The sequence below is a fragment of the Notamacropus eugenii genome, chromosome 1 (genome assembly GCF_028372415.1).
Source record: "Notamacropus eugenii isolate mMacEug1 chromosome 1, mMacEug1.pri_v2, whole genome shotgun sequence".
Lineage (NCBI taxonomy): Eukaryota > Metazoa > Chordata > Mammalia > Diprotodontia > Macropodidae > Notamacropus > Notamacropus eugenii.
Genome location: NC_092872.1, coordinates 428,727,379 through 428,743,526, shown reverse-complemented (window position 1 = coordinate 428,743,526; position 16,148 = coordinate 428,727,379). Strand labels below are relative to the sequence as shown.

At 40.4% G+C, this 16,148-nt stretch overlaps 1 protein-coding gene across 2 annotated transcripts in view; it reads left to right on the top strand.

Moving 5' to 3' along the window:
• The window catches only part of TTI1 (TELO2 interacting protein 1), a 49,316-nt gene that overhangs the window by 13,181 nt on the left and 19,987 nt on the right, over window positions 1-16,148 (top strand). For both annotated transcript variants that reach the window (XM_072631553.1, XM_072631552.1), the window contains exons 2-7: window positions 1,031-3,365; window positions 7,227-7,433; window positions 9,370-9,518; window positions 10,410-10,550; window positions 13,380-13,584; window positions 13,885-13,972. In XM_072631553.1, the coding sequence (XP_072487654.1) occupies window positions 1,061-3,365; window positions 7,227-7,433; window positions 9,370-9,518; window positions 10,410-10,550; window positions 13,380-13,584; window positions 13,885-13,972 (3,095 nt within the window). In that variant the 5' untranslated portion in view covers window positions 1,031-1,060. The remainder of the gene's footprint in view (window positions 1-1,030; window positions 3,366-7,226; window positions 7,434-9,369; window positions 9,519-10,409; window positions 10,551-13,379; window positions 13,585-13,884; window positions 13,973-16,148) is intronic.

Below are 16,148 nucleotides of genomic sequence, written 5' to 3'. Positions count from 1 at the left end.
GTCGCTTAGCACTCAGGGTGCTTCTATGGTTCCATCCTGCCTTTCTAGCCTTATTTCCAAAACCTCTTCTACGTGCGTTGTATATTCTCATCCAACTGGACTACGAGTTTTTCCCTGACCTAATCCTGGTCCCTCCCAACTCTGTGCATTTGCACAAGCATGCCTGTGTATATTCACTCTATGCCTGAAATTTCCATGTCTCCATCAGTTGAAATTCTTTTTCTTGCAGGTACCACTTCTGATTCTTCCCCCTTTCTTTCGGATTTCTGCCTCTAAAAGTGATTTCAACTTCTTCATGTTTCTTATAGCACTTTGTTTTGATCTCTTTTCTCTACTTATTTTTGTTTTGCCTTTTATAGAACTTATATGTGTTTTACTTCCCCTTCCAGGACTTCCACATTGGATTGTAAGCTTCTTGAAGCCAAGGATTATGTTGGCTCTCGTATTCATATCCCTAGTGTGGCTCATGAAGTCTTGCATGTAGTGGGTACTTAGCAGTTGTTTGCTGAGTTAAATTGGAAATTGGATCCTTGTTTGAATCTAAGGGATATTGGGGGAGGTGGATTAGGGAAACAAGATGGCTCTCTTCAAGTATCAGAAGGGTTGTCATGTGAAAGACACATTAGGCTTGTTCTGCTTGGCCGCAGGAGGACATAAGAAGTTACAGGGAAAGTTATAGCTTTCAGCACAATATATGGAACAACTTCTTCACAGTAAGATGTGTCCATAAATGGAACTGCTGGCTCAGGAGATAAGATGTTCCCAGTCTCTGGAGGTGTTCAGTGGAGACTGGATTCCTTGTTGGGACATATTGTGTATGGACATATTGTGTTTAGACATATTGATGCTTTGGGTTGGGGTTGGCCTAGATGACTTTTGTAAGATCCTATCCAACTCTGTAATGTTTTAAGTTGTATATTTTTATTTAAAAACCATTTTCATCACTTCATAGTCACACCTCCTTTAACCTTTTGGGCAAGGATATTTAGATTTGTTTTACTGAGAAGAATTTCCTTGTTTTGGACTACAGGAGTTTTCTCAAGAAGAGGACTTCTGAACAATGGCGGTTTTTGATTCTCCCCAGGAAGCATTTGGCATTTTACGGCCAATTTGTGTTCAGCTCACAAAGACACAGACAGTGGAGAATGTGGAACGCCTTCAGTCAAAACTGCATGTTGTAAGTGATTCTGCTCTTCAAGACCTTCAAGAATACGTCCTCTTTCCCTTGAGATTCACCCTCAAGACTCCAGGCACCAAAAAAGAGAGCCTGGTGCAGAGCGTAGTGGAATGCATTACGTTTGTCCTTTCTACAACATGTATAAAGAAACAGGACCTCCTTCAAGAACTTTTTTCAGAGCTCTGCCTTTGCCTGTCTTCTCCCAATTCCCAACAACCAGCACCTGTTTCAGAAGAATTAAAATTGGCTGTGGTCCAAGGACTCCATACATTAATGCATTCTGCCTATGGGGACATAATCCTCAGCTTGTATCAACCTTGCACTCTTCCCCATTTAGGATTTGCTATATCTTTATTGTTAACTCTAGTGGAACAGGAAAAATCAAAGCAAATTAAAACTTCTGCCTTAAAGTGTTTACAAGTTCTTCTCCTACAGTGTGACTGCCAGGACCATCCTGATTTGTTAGATGACACTGAGACAAAACAACTTGGGGATTTGTTAGCTTCTTTTTTGCCTGGGATCGCAACTACATTGACTAGGATTATCACTGGAGACTTTAAACAAGGTCATGTGATCATCATATCTGCCTTAAAGGTCTTTTACAAGACAGTTGGCTTCATTATGGCAGATGAACAATTAGCAAGAATTCCAAAAGATAAAGAGAAGCCTTCAGTTGAACACAGGGTAGCAGAACTTATGGTGCATAGAGATGCAAATTGGGTTAAAAATACTGGGGATAAATTGGCTGCCCTTATTGAAAAAATAGTTGAATTTGTTTCAGTTCATCCACACTGGAAGGCAAGGATGGAACTGATAGAACTTGTCCAGGATCTTCTTTTGAAGTGTAGACAATCCTTGTTGAAATCTGTCAGCCACCTCTTGAAGGTTTTGGTGGGTTTGGTAAATGATGAGAATCCTGATGTCCAAAGCAGATGTAATAACATTCTGAAGAATTTTGCAGATCAAAGGATAGTTGTTGAGAGCAGGGAACTCACTGACATCCTGTCAGAAAATCTGCATTCTCTTGCTACAGCCCTTCCCCGCCTGATGAGTTCACAGGATGATCAAGGCAAATATTCTACTCTCCTCTTGTTACTTGGTTATCTGAAACTCTTGGGCCCTAAAGTTAACTTTGTCCTCCACTCTGTGGCCCACCTTCATCGCCTGTCCAAAGCACTCATACAAGTGCTAGAACTAGATGTGGCCGATGTGAAAATTGTTGAAGAGCGACGCTGGGGCCCTGATGCATTGGCAGAATCCTCAAGTTCATTGTCAGAGCCAGCGTTATTCAAGAACAAAAGCCAGAGGAAATACTTTCGGTTCTTCACAGATGAGCGGATTTTCCTGCTGTTGAGGCAGATATGTCAGATGCTTGGTTATTATGGGGATCTCTATCTGCTTGTGGATCACTTCACAGAGCTGTACAGTGAATCTCTTATTTACAGAAAGCAAGCTGCCATGATCCTTAATGAACTGATTACAGGAGCTGCTAGGATAGAGGTGGAGGTTCTTCACGAAAGTAATAGAGTAAGTGCAGAAGAACTGAAGGAGATCATAACATCTATTCTTGAGGAATACCTAAGCCAGAAAAACTGGTATTTGGTCACCTCTAATGAAGCTAAAGGAAACAGAGAGGAGATAACAATGAAGCATTCAGACCTTCAAGCCATCACATCTGGTGTTCACACCTGCCATCTTGCACCATTTCCATCATCTTCAGAGTTTAGTCCCACTGTCTGTTCCATGAATAGCAACATCTGGCAAATATGCATCCAGTTAGAAGGGATTGGCTGCTTTGCCCATGCACTAGGAATAGAATTTCGTTTGCTTTTAATGTCAGCTCTCTACCCAGTGCTTGAAAAAGCTGGAGACAAAACTCTACTTATTAGTCAGGTGGCTACTGGCACCATGATTGACATTTGTCATGCCTGTGCCTATGACTCTCCCCGGGACCTGATCAATCATAATGCTGACTATTTGGTGAATGAAATTTCCCTAAATCTGCATCAGATGGCACTATCTTCTCATACGCCAATAGTCTTGGAAATTATGTTCCAGAACTCAGATGCTAGCTTGCTTCCTTTGGTGGAAGATGTGATTCAAGATGTACTGTTCAGCCTGGACCAGTTTCATGATGAGAGAGCCGCTTCATTCCTTAGTGTTCTACACACAGTGTTGGCAGCCTTAGGTAGAGTGGAAACCTTTTCTGATACGTAATTTGGGGAACTAGCCCAATGCTGGTTAGCCTAACTACATTTTACCAGGCTTTTACTGTTTGTAGTTATGATTTAAAGGGACATAATTTGAATAGAAACATATCAAAATCTGTAAAATAATAGAGCATGTTGTCATGTTTATGTTGTGTTATTTTGAATTTCTAATGATCAAATGAATTAACATGTGTAAAACCTTAAAAGTGCTGTGTAAATACTAGATGTTTTATTTAATGATAATGGAAAATGGACTGTCATTGCTAATAGTGTAATAGGAGTAGCATAGATAATGGAATACTGTATCATAGATAATTCAGAAATCTTATTTTAACCATTAGAAACAAAGACCTGAAAGTGTTAGAACCACAAGGGACCTGTGATTTCTAATCCTAGGAATGGGTGTTGTGCAGTGGTGACAAGGCAAGCTTCATCATAGGTCCTAGATGTAGAAATGAAACAAACCTTAGGAACCATCTAGTCCAAACCCCTCATTTTACAGCTAAGGAGAAGTTCAGTGATATAGCAAAAGACCCATAGATTATTCAGCAACAGAGCTAGAGTTTGAACCAAAGTCCTGACTCGATTCAGTGCTAGTTCCCTCTACACCATCCCAGACAGCTGCAGCGGATACAAGCTTAAAGAGCATCATCTGGGTCTGTAGTTCATCCTCACCTACCTCCTTAAACAATGTGAACAACTCATTCCAGTTCCTTTGTTTCTTCTCACTTCCAGTAGACAAATAAGATCAGCCAAGAACCTGGTCTCATGCATACAGACAAACACACTCACACACAACTTTGGTGAGAACAAACCAGCAGGGCAGTCCCCAGGGAAGAGTCTCAGTCTCTCACCCTCAGTAATTAGAATAATGTTCCCAGGGGCTGCACATTCATATCCTATTAAAGATGGAAATGACTCTAGAAGTTCTCTAGTCCATTCCTTTCTTTTTGCAGAGAAGGAAACCAGTCCCATGGAAAGGAAGTGAGTTGTTGTTCAGTTATGTCCCACTCTTTGGGACCCCATTTGGAGTTTTCTTAGCAAAGATCCTGAGGTACTTTGCCATTTCCTTCTCCAGCTCATTTTACAGTTGAGGAAATAGAGGCAGATAGGGTTCAGTAACTTGCCTAGGGTCACCCAGCTAGGAAGTGTCTGATGCCAGATTTGAACTCAGAAAGATGAGTTTTCCTAACTCCACGCCCAGCACTCCATCCTCTTCACCACCTAGCTGCCCTGAAGTGTCTTAGCCATAGTTAAATAACTGGTTGGTGACAAAGCCAGTATCCAAGCCCTGGTCTCCGGAGTACTTTCTGCCACAACACCATTTCTCCCACAGGCCTGAACCTTGTGTGAGACTGCTCCAACAAAAGCTCTCAACTCCCTTGCCTTAATGACACTAAAGTCAGAAACCAGACCCAAATCGGATTTTTAGCCCTTTGTTAGTCCAGCTGATCTTGATAGACTACTAGGCTGACTGTTTCAAAGGAGAGAGTCCATCACCTAATGAAGATTGGCCATGACTTTTTGCTATTCACATCAGCAATAGCTTCCTCCATCCATCACTCTATGCCTAACACCTGTCCTTTTGATTCTCTATGATGTGTCTGTTGCCACGTTGTCTATTCCACTCATGTGTCTCTGACAAAACCTTAGGGGTAATGTGTTGTAGCTCTCATTTTACTGTGACTCAGTGATGGTAAGTGACTTTTTCCAGATCTCAAAGTTTCTTGATGGCAGAGTGGGAATTAAACCCCTGGTTTTAAACTCTGAGTCTTTGGTTGTGCCTCTGAAATAGGAAAACTAAGTCTTTTTTTTTTTCTCCTAGTAAAAGCTCGTACCAAAGTAAGAAGTATTATGAGTAGAGGTTAAGACTGATGCTGAAACAACTTAGGAAAAGCAAATAATGTTGGGGTGGGGAGAAGGAGCAGTGAGATCCCAAGCAAAAGTTCTTAAACTGCTCAGACCACAGCTTTTTTGAATTAAGACCTATAAAGAGGTACTGCTGATAGTCTATCAAGATCAGTAAATCAAAAGGTTGGGCCTAATATGTTTTATGATTGTTTCAACTTCAGCAAAAATGTATTAAATATCTGCTGTGTGGAGACTTGTGCACAGAGGTGGCATGGTATAGTGGAAATAGCAGTGTTTGGGGTCAGAAGACTTGGATTTGAGTTCCTCATATGCCACTTGGTGGCTGTGTGACCAAACAAATCATTTTTAACCCTTTGCGGCTTCCATTTCCTCCACTGGGCATAATAATGCCCTGTGTCACAGAACTGTTGTGAAGATCAAATGAGATTGTGCGCAAAGAAGATGCTTTGCCAAACCTTGTAGTGCTGATGTCATCCATTCTTACAAAGACTAAGCATAGTACTGTCCCAGGCCTCTGAGAACTCCCAGTCTACTGGGAGATGGTTCATATGTCCAGACACAAAGAGGAAACAGCAATTATTCTCTTAAAACATCAGCAGAGTATTTAAAGAAGATTGTAGATGGTACCAGTTCTTTCAACAGAGATATCCCTAAGTGAAGAAGGGCAATTTATGAAGTTGCTCTACTTTGATGGAAATATCTCTTTAAGAATATGCAACACCCTGTGTTCACCAAGAAGCCTTAGTGAATTAGTGAATTATTAGTGAATAAGTCATTTTTCTGAATGAACTTAACAACTAGCAGGGAGTACCCTATACAGACAGACCTACCAATGTAAACAAGCAAAGTATATTCTCTTTAAGAAGTCAGTCTTTTGTGAGTTTGTTTAGAATGAACTTCATTGTCATGCCCTCTCTCGCCTCCATGTATGTATGTATGTGTTTAGGGTCAGGAATAGATTAAAATTATTGTTGTGCCTGGTCTAACCTGGGCCCAGTGTATTCTCTCTCCCTCCAATTTAAAAAGAGAGATAAATAGGCCTTGAAGATTAGAACCATAGAATTTTAGAGTTGGAATGGACCTCAGAGGTCATCTACTTCAGTACCCTCAGTTTCCAAATGAAGAAACTGAAGCCTCAGTTTTTAATACCTCTCTGAGGTTTTCTCCTTGATGTATCAATGAAGAATGAAGGAGAGTACATAGTAATAATAAATCAAGTTTTTACAGGTTAAGTGATTGTCAAAGCCCGCCTTAGTTCTAGATACCATAATTAGAAAGACCAATTGAAAAAGTGTTCAAAAGGGGAGAGTCTCACATAGAAAATTATATAACCAATTCAGTTCAAGCATTTATTAAGCACTTAATGTGTGTCAGGCAGTGTGTGTGTTCATTCATGTTCATCCTTCGTTGCCAAAGAAGAGCATGCCATCAGAGAAATAATGACATGACTTACACTTGACTTTGTTTTGAGTGAGGGAGGGCTGTGCAGGTCACCAGCCTCACTTCTCCAGAGCCATCTGCATCCAGTGAGCAGATATTCATCAGGATGACTGGAGAGGACCCAGGATGAGGCAATTGGGGTTAAGTTACTTGCCCAAGGTCACACAGCTAGTGAGTGTCAAGTGTCTGAGGTGAGATTTGAACTCCTGACTCCTGCACTGGTGCTCTATCCACTGCACCACCTACCTGCCATATCAGGCAACGTGCTAGTTACTAGAGATAGACAAAAACAAAATGTCCTCTTCTATTAAGGAACTTACATTCTACTGAAATGTAAGCTATCTGTAGGCGGGAGGGGGGAAGTATTTGATAAGAACAAATCCTCTAGTATTTGTCTCTTGAATCTATCCTATCCATTACCTCCAGTAATGAAGCAGGTGTACTCTGTTGAGGGCCTAGGTATACCTCTTATGTACCCTTTTTGATAAATGTTTCTGCTATATATTACAATGATACTTTCTCTCCAGCCCGGTGGTTCCCAGAGGCCAAAGATGACAAACAGCTCCAGGAACAGAATTTCAGGAAGGAGGAATATGATCTATGCCAAGGCTCAGGAACTCTTGAGAAAGGATTTGTATTTGCCACCACTGCTGAAGAAATAGAACAGTTTTTGTTAGACTACCTCAGAAATAAGGATGTGGCAGATGGAAACATCTCCGATTCTGATAATGAAGGTAATTTTTTTTTAAAAGACCTCTTGCTAATGTTTCAAAATATAAAGGGAAAGGGAATTCAGGATGGCTTGACACTAGCCTATTGTTTTTACTGTTGTCCACTCCTGCCCTGCATGCTCCCCTTCCCCTGACCTCAGTCCAGATCTTCAGACACTGAAGGGTTAATAAATTAGAAGAACTTCTTCAAGTTTAAAATGCCAAAAAAATAATGAGCTTTGATGACCTCAGCATCATTTAAAATCAAACTCAGTCTCAAATTCATTTGTTCTATAGGAACTGGGCAAAAAATGTTCTGACAGTCTCTCTACTGGAACTCTTGGGTGAATCAAATCCAATAATTCTGGGATAACAGGAAATAATAACTCATTAAAGCTAACTACAACAAATTCTTTCTGAATTGCAGGAAAACATTGCAAATAGTATTTGGGCCCCAAATAGTGATTTATTCAAAGTTCAGTCATGGTTTCCTCCAAAGGCAAAGCTTCCTTATTGGAAATCTGTTAGGTTATTTCTTCTCAGATTTGTTACTTGGGCTGGCCTCCATATTCTTTACCCTTTTCCTGAATACCTTCCACCCCCACTGGCAGCATTCTCAGTGGGAAAGATGGCTTGATATCTCATAGTCATGATTTGCCCTACCTTGCTGAAATAGCTACCTTTTTAGGCAATCCATTGTTACAAATCAGTTGATGTGGATCAATTGAAATGAAAAGATGTTGGATAGGAACAGGCCATGTAAATAAAGCCTTCCAGGAAGAAAAGCCAAGAGCCCTCCATCAAGCTGTTTTGATAGGTGAATTTAAACAGCAAATCCTTCTTGGGAAAAATTTGACATCCTACAGTTCTCATTTGTCACACACATTGGCATTCATTGTACAAAAGGTTGATTATGTGCATCCAACCAGAGTGGGGACGGTTTGTTTATACCACATACCTATGTAGTATTTAAAGTACCTTTCTGTGAGAAATCTAAATTGTGTATAGACACATTTTCTCTGATATAATAGGCAGAATCCCAGATTAGGAGTCAGACCTACCTTATTGTTTAGGCCTTGCTGTCACTAGTTATGGGACTTTGGGCGAGTCACTTAAATTTTCTGAGGCTCTGTTTTCTCATCTGTTGAAGAGAAATGATATCTATACTACCTGCCTCACATTACTGTTTCAAAAATTATTTTGAAGTCAGAGGACCTGAGTTCAAATCTTAGCTGTGCTATATACTACGCAGGTTATCTTGAGCAAATTGCTGAACTTCTCAGGAAACCTTCAGTTTCCTGATCTGTAAAGTAAGAGGATTAGACTAGATGACTTCTAAAATCTCTTCTGCTCTACATCTTAAATCCTAGAAGATCAAATAAAATCATATATGCAAAACACTCTACCATTTTAAAGGGTATCATAGACTGTAAGCCATGTAGCCATAGGGGGCCAAACTGGGAGTCAGGAATACTTCAGTTCAGATTCTGGCTCTGACATTTACTCTGTGTGCTACTATGGAAAAAAATCACTTAATCTCTCAACATTTCAATTTCTTCATCTATAAAATGGAATACAAAGTTTTCCTGAGCCTCAGATGAAATAATATATATGTGTAAAGCACTTTGTATATTTTAAAGCATTATATTAATGTCAGGTATCACCATCATCATCATTATTCATTTCTAGTCTCAGTTTATCATGGTATAAGGAACATATGTGGACACTGTTAGACTTACCTGTTTTAACAACAGAAGAAACACATACAGAAATGTTAAAGATTTGAATCAGTTTTGAACTTCACTATTTAAGTAATGGTCATTGGGGGCTAAGAGTGGGGAAAAGACCACTCACTACCTTGGGAAGTGGTCTTGAATTTGGCTTCAGAGAGCTCTTCCCCTGGTTACTTATACAAGTTTCCTCACAGAGACTTGTATGCCAATTGTGCCCTGTTTTCCAGAGAAGCAACCACTCCCTCCTGAGGCAGAGATAAATGATGTCTGTCCAGATGTGGAAGCCTCACTCCCAGTACAGACCCAGATAGCCAAGAATGTGATGGAGAGGTGCATTCACTTGCTGTCTGATAAAGATCTGAAGACACGCCTGAAGGTCAGTGTGCCTTATTTGCTCCGTATTTGTAGACTGCCGGATGTAAAAGAGGGTTGGCCTTGTTGGGAATGACTATTCTGATCAGAGCAGCCTCCCTTATCTTCAGGGCCCTGTGTGGTGGCCAAGAGAAGGCCCTGGAGGAATTTATCTGTGAGATGATGGTATTATGTCTGTCCATGCCAGCTCAATTACCAGATGAGAGCTCATCCCCTCTGAATCAAGAAGCAACAAATTTGAATGACGTTCAAAGAATCCATAGGAAAAAGTGAGAAGTATAGAAAGTGATAGACTTTGAAAAACATTTATTTTTCTGAAATTTATTTTTAGTGCAAGATGCAAGTTTTGGTTCTGCTAGTATTCTTAAGTTTTTAAAAGTGGTCATTCTTTCAAGTCTGCCAGTAGTCCTTGCTTATCTCTATTTTCCTTTTTCTTCTTATGAGAGATTCCACTAGTTACTGTGTTCTCTCTCCTAGCCCCCATACTCATCCTTCATAGAGAGGGTTTAAAATGAGTGTGCTTAAAACTGCTGTACCTTTTTCCCCCCTGCTGTTGTACCCATTATTCTGATGTGTCTCTCATTCTCCCTTTGCCAGTGCACAGATGCAATGAAAGAACTGAGTAGATATGAATGAAAACATGTCTTTGGTGGCCATTGCCCACAACACTAAATTTATTTTAAATCTGGACTTGAGGCTGAAAAGTAGTACAATGTGATGTCTCATGCGCTGAAAAAAGAGAAGAATCTAAGGGCCCACTGCCACCATGACCACCTTCTCATACCTCCATCTTCCAACATCACCCCAGCCCTCTCAAAATCATTAATATTAAATTTTGTTTCCATCATCATACCCTTCACTATTCATTAACTCATTCTCATCTTTGTTTGCTCAGGTTCTAGATGTGTTAGAACTGTGTGTGACTGTTCTTCAGTCCCATGAGAACCAGCTACTTCCCATGGTGCATCGGGCCTGGCTGCCACTTGTACACCGACTTACTAATGATGACCCACTGGCTGTTCTCAGAGGCTTTAAGGTATGGCATTGACCTCCTCCCCAACACCGGCTTTGAGACATTATTGAGTGATGGAGAGTTAGTTAAGCCTCTGTTATCTATAGCAGCATGGCATGCTCTACTGGTGTCAAATTCAAAATGAAAAAAGGGCCACCAAACCATGCATAAAGATCCCTGTGGGCTGCACGTTGACTTAGAAAACCACATATTAGCATTTTCTCTATTCTGTTGTACTTTTTTATTAATATTTTCCAATTACATTTCATCTGGTTCAAACCGTACTGGGGAGTGTTGTGGGCCACATGCAGTCCAAGGGCCTTGTGTTTGACACGTCTGGTCCAGTGGAAAGAGTATCAGCCTGGAAGGGGAAAGGCTTTCTCCATCCTTCTGTCATTTTGTGAACTGAAACAAGTCACTAAACCTGTCTAGGCTTCTGTTTCCTTAGTTGTCAAGTAAGGATAATACTTCCTGACCTGTCTCACAGAGTGATTGCTGGAACAAATGAGATACATGTGACAGCGCCTTCAGAAGTTATATATGTAGAGAAGTATAAGGTGTTATTATTATGTCTTTGGGGAACTTCGTGGATTTTTTTTGCTCATTGTTGAAGCAGAAGGAAGGAGGGCAGCAGACATTTATTAACTGCTTACTATTCTCCAGGCACTGTACTAAGTACTGTACAATTATTGTCTCCCTTGATCCTCAAAATAAGGGAAGTAGGTACTGCTATTATCATGGTTTTATAGTTGAGGAAACTGAGGCCGACAGATGTTAAGTGATTTGCCCAGGTCGCACAGCTATTAAAGTCTGAGGTCACGTTTGAACTCCCAGCCTCCTGCTCCAGGCCCAGCACTCTGTCCGCAGCACCAACAGCTGCTTAGCAGAAGCATTTTAACATTGCTTTTATGTGTCTGTAGCATCTATTTACTAAGCCAAAATAGAAATGTATTTTTTAAAATTACTATTATTCTGAAAGCTAGAACTTTAGAATGAAATATATACATTATTGCTGAGTAGTTTTTATTTCATAGATGATTTTCCTTTGTGAAAAGTATCCATATTTTCAAGAGTGATCATGGAAAAGGAGGACAGGACAGAATAGGGAATAGAGGGCTGGAGCTCTGATTTCATTGATTTAGTGAACTCCTGGAGGAGAAAATTCTTTCATCAGAGCAAGCTGGCACCTTTCTTCAATAGTATTGAGAGTTGCTCAGAACACTGTGAGGTTACATGACTTACCCAGGGTCACAGAGCTGGTGTGCATCCCTAGTGAAACGCTTCCTGGCTACAAAGCCAATGCTCTAGTCATTACACTTCCCTACCTCTCAGGAAAACAGAGAAACGTGTGACTTTGTATCCCTTATCTGATACTGTTTCATCCTCCTTCCCCCACATTTGTTAATGACATTGGTAGACGTGACATTTTGTGCTGCCCTGTTTACACCTCAAGTATATGCCTAGATCTGTCCCAAGTAGCTGTTCTGTGTGCTCATTATTAATCAGGAGAGCTTCAAGAAAATTTTTTACCATTTGTTTTCAGTCCTTCACTAGAGCAATGCATGTGTGAGTGTTCTGCTAGAGAGGTTAAAAGGAGACATGCAGAGAAACTGCATGTTATGAAGGGGAGAGTAATAGTAATGATTAAAGTTCATGTTGGTGCAGCACGCTGGGCTTCCTGCCCAACAGTCCTGTGAGGCAGGGAGTGCGGAAATTAGCCTTTCCATTTAATGGGTGAAGGAACTGAGTCACAGAGAAGTGATTTGCCCAAGGTCACAACTTGTTCATGTAAAAGTAAGGCTCAAACCCAGATGTTCTGAGTCTAAGTCTCCCTCTCCCTCTCCCTCTCTCTCTCTCTCTGTCTCTCACTCGGTCATTCTTTCCCCCTTCTTTCTCTCTCTCCCCCTTTTCTCTCTCTCTCTCCCTGCCCCTATCTCTCTCTCCTTCTCCCCTCCCCATGTCTGGAGTTCCTTTGTCAGTATATTTGAAGAGAATGAACAGTGGATTGAGCATTAGAAAAACTGACTGACCACCTTTTGCTCTGTCCTTGATATAGACTAATAATGACCCACCTCACTATACCTCAGTGTTTTAATCCTTATTTCTAGAAGGAGAGAAAAAATTGTCCCATCCCCTTCTCCTGCCAAGAGATGTTATCGAGAACCAATAAATTTGAATTACTTCTAAGTTTCTTTCTTTCTTAATGGGGCAGTGTGTGGTATGTCAGAAAGAGCTGTGGACCTGATGTCAGGAGAGAATCTTGGTTCAAGTCTCATCTTTCGTAATTACTCTTCATGGGACAGCAGTGCAGCACAGTGGGTAAAGAGCTGGTTTCTGAATCAGCAGATCTGGATTCAAGATTCGCCTCTGACACTTCCTGGCACTATGACCCGAACCAAGGCACTTAACCTCTCAGTAACTCAAGCAGTTCTCTAAGACTGCAATTTGAAGAACAGTTTCTGACCTATAATGGTAAAAGGATTTTCCTTATTGGAAGTTTCCCACACCAGTGGAGTCACAAATCCAAAGCAAAATCTTTAGCCAAAAGAAATAAGTAGTAGGGAAATCAAGGAATTTATCAACTAGTTCTTTGAATTATTCTCTGTGTAATGTATACTTACAGATATAAACAGCCATACCCTGGGAGCAGAGTCCTCCGAATTCATAGCTATTAGAAGTACAGAAAACAAGCCAGGAATTAACAGTAATTCTGTTTCCTGAGGCAGAGAGCTAGATCATTGAATTATCAAGTATCCTTTGGTTATTTTCTTAGGAAATATTTCTGTACAATATTGAACATATACTTCAGTAAACACTAGTATTTGGATGGGACTTGGGGGTCTTTTTTTGTAGGTGTTATGCACCTTGGGGAACAAATGTGGTGATTTCCTTCGGAATCGGTTTTCCAAAGACATCTTGCCGAAGTTGGCTGGCTCCTTGGTCACCCAGGCTCCTGTCAGCGCCAGGGCTGGACCTGTCTACTCCCATACACTCGCCTTCAAATTGCAGCTGGCTGTGTTGCAGGGTCTTGGTTTGCTTTGCAAGAAACTGGACCTGGGTATGTACCCACCCAATTAACCAGTTCACTCATAAAATAAAACTGACACCACCTCAGCCTTATCCTCTCACTTATATCCTGCCCCCGATCTGCATAGCTCATCTCATCTCTTTACCATCTCCCTTCATGTGACTAACCTTCAATTGCTTGCTTTGGCCTCATTTTTCAATTACTCTGGGGGAAGAAGAAGGAATAGAGGGCATCTTTTCTCACTGTTCCTGTTGCATCAGACAGCACTTGGTTACTACTTGTCCTGAATGAATCCTGAAGGCCAATTCCTGCTTTGTTTTCTCTCGGCAGGTGGGGATGACCTGAATAAAGTGGCAGATGCCTGCTTGATTTACCTGAGTGCTAAACAGCCCATGAAATTACAAGAGGCTGCCAGGAGGTAACACCACTCTAACATATGCCTACACATACATATCTTTCTGTTTGTGCTAAATTATTGATGTCTCAGTAATGACAAACAGGATTAAAACAATTTCTCCCTTCTCTCCTTTCTTGCCAAGTTAAGGTATATTTGTTTAACTCTGTCATTTGTAGGGTTGAGTTTTTTTCCTAGTGAGATTTCTCGCTGTAGGTAACCTTTTCAAAGGAGACAAAAGATTTTAGAGCTGAAAGGGACACTGGAAACCATCTAGTCCAGTCTCTTCATTTTACAGTTGAGGAAACTGAAACTGAGAGACTTACCCAAGGCAATACAATCGAGGAATGGTGAAGTCAGGATTCAAACCCTAGTTGTCTGAGTTCAAGTCTAATACTAAGCTACCCTGCCTACTCAATCCAATACAGCGACAGTTCTGAGAAACCAGTTAAAAGAAAAGCAGTGATAACAGTAGAAAGAGTACCGTACAAGAGGTCAAAAGACCTGGGTTCTGTTGTCTTTGCCAATAACTAGATGTGACCTAGACGAGTCACTCCTGGGCTTCATTGGCCTTCTCTGTAAAATAAATCAACAAGCATTTGTTAAGCACCTACTGTGTGTCAGGCTCTGTGCTAAGTGCTAGGAATACAGATAAAAAGAAAACCATTTCAGCTATCTGGGAGTTCACATTCTTTTTGTTTGTTTATTTGTTTGATTTTTAGTTTTCACTGTTCACTTTTAAAAGATTGTGAGTTCCAAATTTTTCCCCCTCTCTCTCTTTCCCTATACCCCTTCCCCAAAACAGCATGAAGTCTGATATAGGCCATACTTCTACAGTCAGATTAAACATATTTACACATTAGTCATGTTGTAAAAAAAGAATCAGAACCAAAGGGAAAAACCACAAAAAAGAAAATGGTATGCTTCGATCTAATTTAGATTCCATAGTTCTTTCCCTGGAGGTGGACAGCATTTTCCATCATGAGTCCTTTGGAATTGTCTTAGATCACTGCATTGCTGAGAAGAGCTAAGTCTATCAAAGTTTATCCTCCCACAGTGTTACTGTTAATGTGTACAATGTTCTGGTTCTACTCACTTCACTCAGCATCATTTCATGTAAGCTTTTCCAGGTTTTTCTGAAATCTACCTGCTCATCATTGTATATTGAACAATAGTATTCCATTACATTCATATATCACAACTTGTTCATTCATTCCCCAATTGATGGACATCCCTTCAATCTCCAATTCTTTGCCACCACAAAAAGAGCTGCTATGAATATCTTTGTACATGTGAGTCCTTTTCCCTCTTTTGTGATCTCTTTGGGATACAGATCTGGTAGTGCTGTTGCTAGATCAAAGTTTTATAACCCTTTGGGCATAATTCCAAATTGCTCTCCCAGAATGGTTGGATCAGTTCACAACTCCACCAGCTATGCGTTAGTATTTTAATTTTCCCACGTCTCCAACATTTATCATTTTCTTTTTTTGTCATATTAGCCAATCTAATAGGTGATATGTGGTACTTCAGAGTTGTTTTAATTTGCATTTCTCTAATCAATAGTAACTTAGAGCATTTTTAATATGATTGTAGATAGCTTTAATTCATCTGAAAACTGCCTGTTCATATCCTTTGACCATTTATCAATTGGGGAATGACTTGTATTCTTACAAATTTGACTCAGTTCTCTATATATTTTAGAAATGAGGCCTTTATCAGAGACGCTGACTGTAAAAATTGTTTCCCAGCTTTCTGCTTCCCTTCTAATCTCTATCTCTTGTTTGGTCATAAAGTCTTTCCTTCTCCATATACCTGGCAGTTAAACTATTCCTTTCTGAGAGCTCACATTCTAACAAAAGTGCCAAGCTAAGTCAGTTGTCAGATCCTTTCCAGTGTTTCCATTCACTGAACCAGAAGGTCTCAGAATTGGGAGGGAGAGACTAAACTTTGGGTTATCTAGTTCAAATACAGCCTAAACCATAAATTCATCTGTGATTCCAATTTCAATAAATTTGAGTCATGCCAGATGTATTTTTCCATCCTGACTGTTAGCTTAGAAGGAAGAAATGCCTTTAGTATTCAGATTTCTTCATGAGGTAAAATTATGGTCAGAGTAATTATCTGTACTCACAGTGGGTCTTCAGTTGCCCACTTTTACAGGTTTGTTTGCTTGTTTTCAAAGCCAGTGGCAGCCTTCACC